The sequence below is a fragment of the Peromyscus maniculatus genome, chromosome 23 (assembly GCF_049852395.1).
Source record: "Peromyscus maniculatus bairdii isolate BWxNUB_F1_BW_parent chromosome 23, HU_Pman_BW_mat_3.1, whole genome shotgun sequence".
In the NCBI taxonomy this organism is placed as follows: Eukaryota; Metazoa; Chordata; class Mammalia; order Rodentia; family Cricetidae; genus Peromyscus; species Peromyscus maniculatus.
In genome coordinates this window covers 54389146-54403010 of record NC_134874.1, presented here as the reverse complement: position 1 = coordinate 54403010, position 13865 = coordinate 54389146, and the positions used below count along the sequence as shown (strand labels likewise).

General features: G+C 48.4%; 1 protein-coding gene across 1 annotated transcript in view; it reads left to right on the top strand.

Moving 5' to 3' along the window:
* Positions 1 to 13642, top strand: part of Medag (mesenteric estrogen dependent adipogenesis) — a 20304-nt gene extending 6662 nt beyond the window's left edge. The window contains exons 2-5 of the mRNA XM_006979608.4: positions 5464 to 5573; positions 9625 to 9737; positions 9908 to 10193; positions 12313 to 13642. Of these exons, the coding sequence (XP_006979670.2) occupies positions 5464 to 5573; positions 9625 to 9737; positions 9908 to 10193; positions 12313 to 12437 (634 nt within the window). The 3' untranslated portion in view covers positions 12438 to 13642. The remainder of the gene's footprint in view (positions 1 to 5463; positions 5574 to 9624; positions 9738 to 9907; positions 10194 to 12312) is intronic.
* Positions 13643 to 13865: the final 223 nt, after the last annotated feature.

Here is a 13865-nt window from a genome sequence, read left to right as displayed (position 1 = left end):
TGCTGGGCAATCTAAATCGATAAAAGAAGGGTGGCCGCTAATGTTGACTTGAGTCTCCAGAAGGGTGCGAAGTATTTCACAGTGGTTTTCTTGTGAAATCTTACAAAGTGGACGCTATTGCTGTTGCTTGTTTTTTTATGATGGGAAAATAAGGAATGAACCCGTGGAAGATGCTGGAATCAGGTGAAACACGGTTTCTATGCAGCGCTGTCAGACTATGCCTGTGTTTTCAGGAAACCGTCCCCAACGAGAAGCGGTTCTGCCTTCCAATGGCCATGGCAGCTTCTCGCACTTCCAGAGGCCCCCAAATAAATAACTGGGCTTCCATCAGCTGTTCACATCGACTGTAAAGGAACGAAGGGTAGAGGTGTTTACGGAAGAAAATATGGAATCTGCCCCTATCTACAGCCGAGCGGCTGGGAGACAAGCACCCTCGGTCAGGGCGCCCTGTGGGGGAAAATGCTTGGAATCGTGGGTAGAGATGAGTAGGGGTGTGCTGTCCAAACCTCACCTCCATCCCACAGGGAGGAGTGGCAGCCGGCTGCCAGCCCTGGTGGGGCCACAGCTCTCTGTGTCAGCTTGCGGGGCGGGTCTCTACTCGGCCAGCTCGGGCCCTGTCCTGCGACCTCCTGTCTCAGATGTAGAAACTGACGTGTGCAGCACCCTTCTTCAGGACACACTCATCTGCACACTGAACTGTGAGCAGCGTGAGATCCAGCCTAGAGGAGGGGTATGTGAGCCTGAGTGGCAAGTTCTGCCCTGCATCTGTGGAGGGACCCTGGGGACATTTTCTTACTTTTTTTTTTTTAAATAAGCTTCCTTGGCTGTTAGATGAGAATAATGACCACCTTATAAAATAAAAATTAAGTGTTAAAATAAAATGGGGATGGAGAGATGGCTTAGTGAAGACAGGCGTTTCATTCCCAGCACCCTTCGCAGATGGCTCACAATGGCCTCTAACTCCTGCTCTGGAGTATCTGGTGCCCCCTTCTGGCCTCTGTGAGCACTGCACTCACACGCCCAAACCCATCCACAGAAGCATGTATACACATAATTAAAAATAAAACCTATTAAAAATAAGCATCTCAGTTATTAGAATTAGATTTGATGAAGTCCTGAAGAAATAAATACTGGCACATAATAGCCCTCGTCAGCTGTTAGTTTTTGTGTTATTGCTAAGCCTCACATGGGGCCCCCCAGAAGCCTCCTTGGGACTGTATTTGATCTGGTCACCCTCTCATGGGAAGCTCGCCTATTTGGCTGATGATGATGAAAATGAGTTTCAGAAAAGTTAAATAGCCTCAGCGATCTCAGCCCAGGCACTCTAAGGCTTCAGCCACACCGAATCCTTTCCTGGCTTGGTTCCCCCAGAGCCTCGCTCTGGTTTTAAGCCACACCGTCTGCTTCCTAGTCCCAGCACACCTGGCCATTGTTGGATGTCCGCCTGCCTGCTGACACCCAGCCACCCACCCCAGCCTTCCCACCAGCCACAGCAGCCCTCTTGCTCGCTGCCTATGTGTGTGTGTTTGGCTGGACAGAGCAGTCTCTCCCCTGTACTTACCCTGGCTTTCCCTTGAGGTCTCTGTGTGCCAATGATGGGCCAGCTTTTAAGTCTGGGTGGTGCGGTGTCCTTTTCCATTGGTGTTTCTCAAATGGTTGGCCACTTACCATGCAGGCTTCCTGGGGTTCTTGATAAAACACAGATTCTGGTTGGATGAAGCTGGGCAGAGGCTCCAGTTCTGCACTTGGATGCGGTCTCAGCCATGCTGATGCTATGGGTCCAGGGACCACACCCTGGGCAAGAAGGACTCCTGCCTCTGCCAGTGCCCGTTGACACAATGTGTTTGACCTGGCTCTCAGATGCACCTCGTGGCTCCTGGTGGCAGTGATATTTTCTTTCTCATCGTGTTAGCAGGCCCACCTCACAGTGGGTCACAGAGAGCTATGGCTCAGGGTCAAGGTTAGCTATGGCTCGGGGTCACAGTGAGGCTTGTTTCCGGAGTGGAGTTCACACATCACTGAGCCTGGACACGAATTACCTCTTAGTTTGAAACATGGCTTTCTCTGACATTGTCCTGCTCTCTGGTCTTTGCCCTGAGGTCAGGCTCAGAAAGTGATGGTCTAAAAGTAATTTGGGGACCGTGTAAAAGGAAGAAATGATAGTTAAAAGGACCTGTTATCTTAAAGTTGTTTACATTTTACCATCCCCTATGATAACTTTAGCAAATATAATATTCAGTGCACAGAGGTGACATTTGCATTAGTAATTCAGAAGTGTTCGTGATTAAACATGGAATAACCAGTCCCTAATGCCATCTAGTAAGACATCTTGAATTAAAAGCAATAACTAAATGCCAGACAGATACTGAAACACCTATGGAACTGAATGATGAGACCCTCTGATCTTTTTTTTGTAATGATTTTTATATTTAAATAAACACCCACATTTACTTATTTCATTGGAATTTTGACACGCTAGACAAAGAGACCGTAACTGGGAACTGGGAATGGAGGAATTAATGAGGCAGAGTAGCATCCTTTCACTTAAGTTACTTGTGGTTAACGCAGGTCAAAAAAATACTAAACTGAAAGCCTCAAAAATCAATAAATGGTACATTTTAAATTGTGTACCATTGTGAATTGCATGACGCAATCTTTTGTTCCATTCCTTCCCATCCCAGCATGTGGCTTATCCCTTTGTCCCGATCTCCAGGCTGTGCATGCTACCCATCTGCAATCATCTAGACTTCCAGCTTTTTAGCTCCACTGTCTAGGTATTACAGATGGCAGCCCTGTGTACAGATGTGGTGCCATCCAATGGTTCCAACACCTTCTGCATGGATAAGAAGGGATCCCCGTGGTTCTTCTTCGTGGCCAGGTTAGATATAGGGAATGCATCTCTTTTCTATAAATTGTGCTGTCAAAATTCTCCGTTATGCAGTGTTTGCCCACACCTAGGATGAGTGGCCCTTTAAGCGGCCTCTGGATCACCAAAGGCAGGTCAAGTCTGCTGCCCCTGCTTTTACTGTCCAGTTGTTTCATTCAGCTCACACTATACAGAATGTGATCGTGTGTAGTTTAGACACAGACTCAATATGAGACTTCCTAGATCCTCTTCTCTGCATCCAACCATGGCTCTCTGAGCCCTACGGCGCTGCAGACGGCCTTCCACAGAATTCCGAGGGGCCCCCTTGTTCTTCCAGCTAAGGATCACTTCTGACTTGATGTTTTTAATCTTTGTTGGGTTCGTTGGAAGACAACCTGCTGATAGCAGAATCCAACGATGTCTCCGGTCAGAGTCAGTTGGAGTTATAGGGAGCAGGACGTGCTACACTGTCGTTGTGTGAAACTGCTCCCTTGGGGCTCCATTGTACACGAGCACCAGGTGCTTCCTTCCTGCAGAGCGCAGCCAGGGGACTGCAGACAGAGGCCAAGGAATTACCTTGGGAAAGGTGGTGAGAACGCTAAACACACACAGCCAAGCAGAAAGCAGGAAACAGTTCGAGGTTTAATCGCTCTCTCGACTCCAGTCTGATAATTCAATATTTCTGGGAAATCAAGCCAGGAGACAAGCAAGCCAAAGCTGCCCTTCTCTGCCTCCAGGCGGGCACCCTCCCCTGCACTTCTGACCCAGCCTGCATCCTGTCTGTGGGAGTTGTAAGACGTAAGCATGGGAGGGACTCAGGAGTACTGGGTGGCCGCGCCCCTTGTGGCAGCGAGCTGCTTCCCAAGGCTGTGGCGTTCCGGGCAAGCCCTGAAGGACTGACTGCCTTTCAGACAGGAAACACCTGGAGTGATTGTCTGATCACAGCTGGACGGCAGAGTCTGTCCAGGGTAGCAACAGGCAGCCCCTGATGTGGGCTCAGCTGGCCCGTTCACTCCAGGCAGATGCTTCAGCTGGATCAACGCAGAGCCAACCCAAGCTTAAGGAGGACCATGGCTGAGGCATCATTCACCTGCTGGCTGCCATTCAGCCTGCCGGCACCCATGCAGACTCTGAGCTGGGGACAGCTAGGAAAGGAACCATCCCCTCTCCCAGTTACTGCTGTGCTGTGAAGAGACACCATGACCAAGGCAACTCTCGTGAAAGAAAGTATTCAGTTGAGGCTTGCTTACAGTTTCAGAGGGTTAGTCCCTCATGGTGGGAAGCAGACAGGCACGGCATTGGGGCAGTAGCTGGGAGCTTTACATCCTGATGTGAGGGTTGTAGGCAGAGAGGAGAGACTGGGCCTGACATTGGCTTTTGAAACCTGTCCCCAGTGACACACCTCTTCCAACAAGACCACACAGTTCCTAGTTCTCAAACATGCAAGTGTATGATTCTTTGTGGCCATTCTCATTCAGACTACCACACCTCCCAAATAAGCCAGTTTGCATTTGGATCTTTTTGTTACCCACACAGAGCCATAGAAAGGCTGTTTGGAAAAATTGGAGGGTAGTGAGGGAAAGTTAACTCACAGGCTGAGTCAGGACTCCGGGAGACCTTTCTAGAGGAAAATAACAAAATTTAATGAGGATATGGGCAGAAATCCATTAACAGTTTGATTTTTGTAATTACATGAGCCGACAGTGGAGGAAATGTGAATTAGTAATAGTTTGTAAGAAAAATGATTAATGGTATGATCCACGCAGGAAGGTGTGCTAATCTTGGGATTAGAGGGGGGAGGTGGGGGAGGAGGTAGAAAGTTCCAGACCTATTAGGCAGGATGAATCCGCTGGAGAAGACTCAGTGAATTCTACTTCTTCAGTTTTATTCTTTTGTTTTGTTTTGTGTGTATAGTTAAGGGGAAAGTTTTTATTGTAGAAATGAGAGAGAGAATAGCCAGAGGCATCTAGAAGGGTCCAGAGCAGGGACAGAAAGTAGTAGATGAAACATGGCTGGCAGAGTGGACCTGGCCGTAAGAGAAGCAGGAGTAGAGGAGAGAGAGAGAGAGAGAGAGAGAGAGAGAGAGAGAGAGAGAGAGAGAGAGAGAGAGAGAGAGAGAGGAGAGAGGGAGGGGGAGAGGGAGGGGGAGAGGGAGGGGGAGAGGGAGGGGGAGAGGGAGAGGGAGAGGGGAGACACAGAGAGGGAGGGGAACAGAGAGAGAGGGAGAGCATGGGAGAGGGAGAGAGAGACAGAGATACGGGGAGGGGGCTGTGTTCATTATTGACTGGGACTTAGGACTCCGGCAGCTTCAGATGAACTCTTTGCCCACACGATGTATGACATTGGTCTCATCTGGCTTCTCTGAAAGCAACACATCGATACCAAGCCACTCCAATGACCACAGAACCCTCAGCCACTCAGCAGTGACCCGAAGGTGATTTCCTTTTGTGTATAAAAGGTGGTGACCTCTATTAGGACACATTTTAGAAAACATCCCTCAACGGCATGGCTGAGGTAGGCACGTGTCCAGTCAGCACATCCTGCTCCTCACATGGGAGTGGATGTTACATCGGCAGTTATTTCTGCTTTTTCCATAGATATGTGGAACTGACCACCTACTCCGATTATAAAGACTACAGGGAAACGATACTGAGCAAGCCCATGCTATTCTTTATAAATGTGCAGACCAAGAAGGACATCTCAAAAGGTACATATATCAGTCATCTTCATTTGGTTCTACCTTGCTGGGAGGCGGGCTAAGGGAGGAAAGAGGCCGGAAGAAGGGAGGGTAGATGTCAGCTATGCCGAGGGTAGCAGCAAGCAAACTGCTCTGTGCAGCCATGGGGAGCACTGCACATTCTGGCTCCGTGAACTTCTGGTGATGGAAACCCGTCTTTGACTTATCACTTCCTGTTCAGGCAGGAAGTGACCTGACCCGGAACCTTCGGAGGTGTGACTTCCTTTCTAGACGGGAACTGATCTGGCATTCTGGGCCTTCTGGGGTTGTAGGAACGTTTGGAGTGGTGAATCTCTCACGTATCACACATTGTGTCTGAGGCATGCTTTATCGTCACTAGCTGACCAACAACCTAGGGGACCTGTCATCCAAATGGGGAAGTTTTTGAACATAAAAATAGGAATAGTTAATAATTCCTCTTTTGAAAAGATTTAAGATTCTTATTTTTTCAATTTATTTTATGTAGATGGGTGTTTGGTCTTCACATATATTTATGTATCACTTACATTCCTGATATACCCTTAGAGGCCAGAGAGGGCATTGGATCTCCTGGAACTGGAGTTACAGATGGTTGTGAGCTGCCATGTGGGTGTGGTGAATAAAATGTAGGTCCTCTGTAAATCAACCAATGCTCTTAACTTCCGAGCCATCTCCCCAGCCCTTAAATTTTATTTTAAATTATGTGTTTGTCCAGTGTGGTATAGGCACATGAGTCCAGTATCTTCAGGGACCAGGCAAGGGTGTAGCTAGAGTTTTCCTGCCTGGCCCATGTCAGGACAAATCTCTGTCACCTGCCAATCTCACAGCCACTCAGACCCAACCAAGTAAACACCGAGACTTATATTGCTTACAAACTGTATGACCATGGCAGGCTTCTTGCTATACTGTTCTTATATCTTAAACTAACCCATTTCTATAAATCTATACCTTGTCACGTGGCTCGTGGCTTACCGGCATCTTCACATGCTGCTTGTCCTGGTGGCGGCTGGCAGTGACTCCTTCTGCCTTCCTGTTCTTTCTTTTCTCCTCTCTGTTAGTCCCGCCTATACTTCCTGCCTAGCCACGGGCCAATCAGTGTTTTATTTTCTAACCAATCAGAGCAACACATTTGCCATACAGAATATCCCACAGCACACGGGCATTGGATTCCCCCGAACTGGAGTTACAGGCGGTCGTCATGCACCTGATGTGTGTCCTGGAAACTGAATCCAGGTTCTGTGCAAAAGCAGTTCATGCTTTAGCTCCCGACTCATCTCTCTGTCCCCATAGTTAATAAATTTTCTAGGCTAGAGGTATAAAGTTCTACTGTGGTAGGATGCAGAGTAATCCTTTTTTTGTTTTGAAGGTAGTTGTAGACGCTTTAAGTTTTGTGTTTCTAGGTGTTAGAGTTGCATGTTTAGACACTCTCTTTATGGTTTTCAGGTTAACTGGTAACAACCATGTAACTCAAATTCCAATATGAACATTTCTCCATTATTCTTCTCTCCTTCTGCTCAGTGATAATGCTGGAGACTCGCCAGCATAACACTCTGTAATAAGAGGAAAATTCTAGAACTTGAGTCTAAGTACTATTCTTTATTTACTTGTTTGTTTTTGTTTTTTTCGAGAGAGAGCTTCTCTGTGTAACTCTGGCTGTCCTGGAACTCACTCTGTAGACCAGGCTGACCTTGAACTCAGAGATCCACCTACCTCCACTTCCCAAGTGCTGAGATGAAAGGCGTGCACCACCTGGCCTATATAGCATTCCTAGAGTGGGCTCAGGGTAATAACTGGTGATGGGCTCGTTTCAGACAGACCCCTCCAGCCTCCTCTCTCAGTTAGTTATCGGAGCACTCTCCGTTCTTCATTCTCAACTCAAAGTCAGAATGTTCTGTTTGCAGGAGAGGCCAGAGCACAGCCAGCAGCGACCGGCCACATCCTAGTACCACGTGTGCTCTGGCTTGGCGATGTGCAGCAAGATGGCCAAGTCTCCAGGCTTGTAACTGACAGATATACAAGTGAACCCCCCGACTTGTTCCCCCAGGGGGATCTATAGAAAGAATTAGAACTCTTAGTTTAGCATTTTAATCAAAGTTCCAAGAGTGGCACAAGAAGGAATCTATAAGAGATTCATAGATAGGGCATAACTGCATGATAACATCTACAGGAGGAGGTACGGGACCCCAACAGCTAGCCGACTGTGAGAAAAGCTAGCATGCAAAAACAGTTATATAATATAAAAAAGAAAAGATGGCTTATTTTACACCATGATGACTGTAACTAAGGGAACATGTCAGCCCTACTGCTATTCTAGATTACATTTTATGCAAATTGGGAGTTACCATGTCCTCGAGACAAGCACTGCTGTCTTCTAGAAGCCTGTCATAGTAAACATGCAGATTGACAGATCTGTAAATGTGTAGTGTGCAACCTGCCCCGCTGTGGAATAGGCTCGACCTGGGTGTTTAATGAGCCTTTCAAAGGTCTTGGTTGATTTGCATGAAATTCAATTCCAGGTTGCAACTAACCTGCTCACCTTATTTTATCTCTTGCTCATCTTAAGTAGCCTATAAGGTGGTTTCTATCTAAAATTCCTTTTAAAAATTCAGAAGAAGGGAAAACATGGGTAGGAAAACTAAAAATGAGTAAACGTGGTATAAAATGCATTCAGGGCTGGAGAGATGGCTCAGCAGTTAGGAGCACTGGCTGCTCTTCCAGAGGCCCTGGGTTCAATCCCGAACACCCAGGTGGAGTTCCAGCCAGCTATAACTCCAGTTATAGGCACATGACAGCCTCGATTGGCCTCTGAGGACACCAGGCATGCAAGTGGTACACACATAGACACGCAGGCCAAACATCACACACAAAAGTAGAATAAATACATCTTCAACAAATGCATTCCTTAAAAACGTAAACCCAGCCGGGCAGTGGTGGCGCACGCCTTTAATCCCAGCACTCAGGAGGCAGAGGCAGGCAGATCTCTGTGAGTTCAAAACCAGCCTGGTCTCCAAAGCGAGTTCCAGGAAAGGCGCAAAGCTGCACAGAGAAACCCTGTCTCGAAAAACCAAAAAAAAAAAAAAAATGTAAACCCATGCCTTTGGCCCACAGGGTTTGCCACTGAGATATCTCAAAGGCAGTAGAATATTCTCAAAATCACATAATAGCTGGTCCGCTCATTTAAACAGGGACTGGCACGCCTGTCTTGCCTCGCTTGATAAAGTAATTTGGGCTTGGTTCCTGGGACTGGAAAAGAGATTAGCAGTTAATAAGATTCCAATTTTTAAAAAATGAGGAAACAGTCTTCTCTTTGTCTCTATTGTGTGTGTTGGGGAAGACTCGGGGCAGACGCCACCTCCAGTGCCTTGGTGATTGGAACTGCAGCCTGGAGCCATAGAGAGAGTATAAGCAGAGGATCTCAACCTTCAGCACGCTGCAACCCTTTAATACAATTCCGTATGTTGTGGTGACCCCCAACCATGGACCTACGGTTGCTACTTCATAACTATAATTTTGCTACTGTTATGAATCATGATGTAACTATTCGATATGCAGAATATCTGATACATGACCCCTGAGGGGGTTTTGACCCACAGGTTGAGAACTACTGGTTTACAGGCTTACAGAGCCTAAAAACCATCCTGGAAACCACGATGTAGAACCTGCTGGAGCATGCTCTGCTCTGACTTCTGTGTGCATACCTTTGAGTGCACACACAAACACAATCAATAAACGAATGTAAAAAAAAATTGCAATAAGAACCTTTTCCACACTGGAGACATGCTGTGGAGGGGGAAGTTCTTATGCAAGGAGCTTTTGACTTCCAAGGTGATTCCCAGACCTGCTTTCACAGTAGCCCAGAGCACCTTTCAAACAAGGTTTTGGGGAACATGGTTAGAAATCTCGCAGGACATCTGGGGAAGCAGGCGGGAAAGAAAGTAGCTGTATGAAATCTTCCAAAGCGGCTCCGGGCATGCCTTTGCGGATCAGAAGAAGCACGTTCTTGTCGCACAGACACTTTGACTGCTGCTTGCTTGACTTCTAGAAAGGACCTATGCGTTTCTTGTGAACACAAGGCACCCCAAGATAAGAAGACAGATAGAGCAGGGGATGGACATGGCCATTTCCTCGGTGATTGGAGAAAGCTACAGACTTCAGGTGAGCTGGGCTTTCAGCAGGAGGGCTACCTCCTCACAAAGGGACGGTTTCCCTCCTGATGGACCGCCCTCTCGGTGGGCAAGGCTGCGGCCATTCGGGTTGCGGTTGATTCTATAATGTCCACGATGGTTTCATGCTCCGTGTCATTGAATTTTTTTTCTCTCTTTCAGTTTGATTTCCAGGAAGTGGTGAAGAATTTTTTCCCTCCAGGAACTACAGTGCTAAATGGAGAGAATTTGAGCTTCGCCTATGAGTTCAAGGCAGACGCCCTCTTTGATTTCCTTTACTGGTTTGGGCTCAGCAATTCCACCGTAAAAGTGCACGGGAAGGTTCTGAACTTGACAAGCATGAACCCAGAAAAGAAAGAAACAATCAAGTTATTTCTGGAAAAAATGAGCGAACCTCTCATCCGAAGGAGTAGTTTCTCTGACCGGAAGTTTAGTGTCACATCTAGAGGTACGTGGCGCACTTTCAGGGTGTGGGAAGGGTGGCTGGCTCAAAAGGTGGAGAGTAGAAGTGTGAGCCAAGTGGCCACTCACTGAAATGTCTCTAGACCGAAGAGAACAACGACACCCTGGCACACGCCTCTAGTCCCAGCACTCGGGAGGTAGAGGCAGGTGGGTCTCTGAGTTCAATGCCAGCGGGTCTATACAGCAAGTTCCAGATCAGCAGAGGCTACATAGTGAGTCCAAAAACAAAAACAACGGATACCTGCAACTTGGGGAGGGAGGAATGAGGTGTTTGTTAGCCTAAAAGAGCAAAGGGGGCACAGTGGTGTGCACCTGTATTCCAGCTGATTGTGAGGAGGAGGCAGGGGGAGGACTTGAGTCCAGGAGTTTGGGGCTAGCCTAGGCAACATGGGGGGAGGGGCGGGGGAATCCTGTTTCAGACAAAAAGAAAAGAGGAGAAAAGAAAAAGGAAGAGAGATACTGTGCGTTTTCTGATATACCAGTTATATGATACAGCAAAGGCAGAATGCTAATTTAAATAAACAAATATTAATTTAAATATGTAGGCTCCCTTCGGCACGCAGGGTTAGACTGTCTCCGGAGAGTGCCTCCTCCCCCATTTCATCTGTGTGTGCTCCGGATAAGAGAGCCGTCAGCCAGCTTGCATGTCTCCGTGGCTGTGGTCTCTGTCTTCACGGTGTGTGTGTTCGGAGCGGTTCTCAGACACGACAAGAATAACTCCTGGGAAGGTTTCGTGTAACACCCTAACAAGACATATGGTGGGCTTTGGTTTAGAAAGGCACGTGGCTCAGGCAGATGGCTTCTTCCTCTGTGAGCTGCTCTCTGAGGGATGGTGAGTCTGGGCCCCAGAGCACTTCCAGAATCAGGGCTCTGGTGGCCGGGCGCAGCAACCTCCGGCCCAGGGCCCCCAGCGCTCCGCAGCGCAGATGTCAGCGGGCTAGATTAATAGTATTTAATGGCAGTTCTTTCTTCCTTTGTGTGCAGCGAGAGTCCTTACTCAGGGGCTTTTATCCTGGAAATTCTCTCTCTCTCTCTCTCTCTTCTCTCTCCCCCTCCCTCCTGCGCTCGGCCTCCCTCATTGCCACCCCCCTCCTCTTTCTCTTGTTTTTCTTTCTCTCGATCTCTGTTTCTCCCCTCCGTTTCTGTTTCACTCCCCACCCTGCCCTCACCCCACCTTGCGCTGTCTTAGCTTTATCTCTCTGCCTTACATCACAACCCAAAGCTTTGGGGGTGGTCTTCCCCTGGCTCTGGCTGTGCCGCATTGGCCTGGTCCGACGTCTCACCACCATCCCCAGCATCCTGGACAGCATTCCTGACTCTCCCCCTGTCCTGTTTCCTGCTTAGGGTTTCCACTAGGGCCCGTGTGGTATGAGAGTGTCACCCTTCCCAGAAAGTTTCCCCTGAGCCAGGTCTAGGGCCTCCTCAGCTCCTGAGCCCTGGAGAGGATGGTCCCTGGGAGTTGGCACAGCTATGGCACACCTGCTGTGCCGGCACGTTGCCGAGCCTGGCACCGGGCTCTCGGACTGACTGGCGGCCCAGCAAGGCCGCCAATCTGTTCTGCCCACACCAGAGGCTGCCCTCTAGCTGGGAATGTAACACAGTAATAGAGCACTTGCCCGGCATGAGGGAATCCCTGCTAGATGAATAAACCAACCAACAGCCGGAACCTGACCCCTGACCTCTGTCTAAGCATCTGTTCCCCCCATGCCTGCTGTTCACCTCGGATCTCCAGCCCACAGGAAAGCAAGTAGCAGTCATAGCAATGGTGTCAAATTAACATTTTTTTTCCCTTTGTGATGGAGTCTCACTATGTAGCCCTGGCTAGCCTGAAACTCACTCTGTAGACCAGGCTGGCCATGAACTCACAGAGATCCACCAGCCTCTGCCTCCTGAGTGCCGGGATTGAAGGCACATGCCATCACACCCAGCCAACAGAAATAGCACTGATAAGCAAAAATCAGCACATTTCTATTTAGCTTTTTGAGTGTCCCTGTGGAAGCCAGGATTCTCTATTAATTGCTGAAATGGCTGTTTTGGATGAGCTTTAAAGGCACTCTCTTTCTGTAGTGATGTGATAATGAACGCCGTATTTACTGTGTTTCTAGGTTCAATAGACGACGTTTTTAACTGCAACCTGTCACCCAGATCATCGGTCACGGAGCCGCTGTTGGCACAGTTATCATTCCCGAGTGTTCTGGAATCTGAAGAGACGTCCAGCCACTTTATCTGATGGGTCTGAACGCTCTGGCTGTCGTCCTCTGACTGGAGCCTGTGGCAGGCGGCAGGTTGAAGGGTGAGAGCAGGGAGGAGGCGGGCACTCCCATCCCTTTGCCAAGCCCTGGTCCTCCAAGGTTCTCTAGGGGGCTCTTTTTTTTCCATGTCCCTGGGCATGGTGCCCTGGCTGGTCCAGTGCAGCTGCCTTCTGTCGGGGTTTTGATTATGGGATGGAAGGGCTTTGTCCCTATGGCACAGGGTGACATTGACATTGAACACTTCTCTGAAGAACCTGAGAAATTCTCAGGGGCCTGCCACCTTGAACTTTGCTTAACACCCTGGCACTCTGGGGACTTTTCTGGCAACTTCTGTGGGAAGCAGGCACCTGACTGGGATGTTAACCCTGGTGCTTCATGGGTTACGGAATGGTCCTCTGCTTGGGACACAGCTTGAGGCGCACTGACCCAGCAAGCCTGGGGTTTAGCGCTTCTCCTGCAAATGTGTTAGGCAAAGCCTGTACTGTATTTCACTGGGAGACAAGTACGGTTTTCATCCCACCCATGGGAAACCTTGAGGACATTCAAGCTACTACAGGCTGCTGAAGGGTCTGCAGGATGCCAGGATGAACCCGGCCTGGGATGCGAAGCCGCCGTGTGGTGCAACAATCAACCAGCGACAGGACCTGTCCTCCGCCCTGCAGGCATACCATACAAGCGGGCACTGGAAATGCGCTTTTAGCCGTCTTGAACACGAGAAGAAAAGCCCGAGGAAAGCAGGCCACTGCCCAAGTACTTCAGACATCAGCATATGTTTCACCTCACGGCTCCAAAGGGATTCATTGAAAGGAAAAAAGTATCCAGTCTACCCGTAAATGCTTATGCGAGTGGCCAGGCATGGTGCACACCTGTATCCCAGCACTTGGAAGCTGCAGGCAGTGGATTAGGGCTTCGAGCTCATCCCGGCTACATAGTGAGTTCCAGGCCAACCTGGGCTATTAATGAAGATGATTCTGTCTCATAAAAACAAACAAGTTTCACATTTGTGGATCCCTGCAAATAGTCATAAGAAGGCAGATTCATGGGCATTGTGTATCATTTTTTTCTATCCTTTAATAACATATTCCCCTGCTACATATTTTGATAATACTACTGATGGACTGACATTTGTCTCTGAAATGTTATCTAGTGCATGTGCACGATTAAAACTTTTCTTAGCATTCAACCTGTAATTGATTAAATCTGTGGCCAAAAAGGTATGGCACGGCCCCTGGAGGGCTGTGGAACCCGGTGGGTTTTCTTTGTAGTGCGCTAAATGACCGCACAAGTGTGGTTTTCAGAACCACTTCCTCAAGAAGACACTTAAGAGCAAGGAGTATTTGGAGAAAGAAAATTAAGTTTGTGTGGAGAAAAGAGGAGCTAAGTGCTCCTTCACCACAGGAGGATAA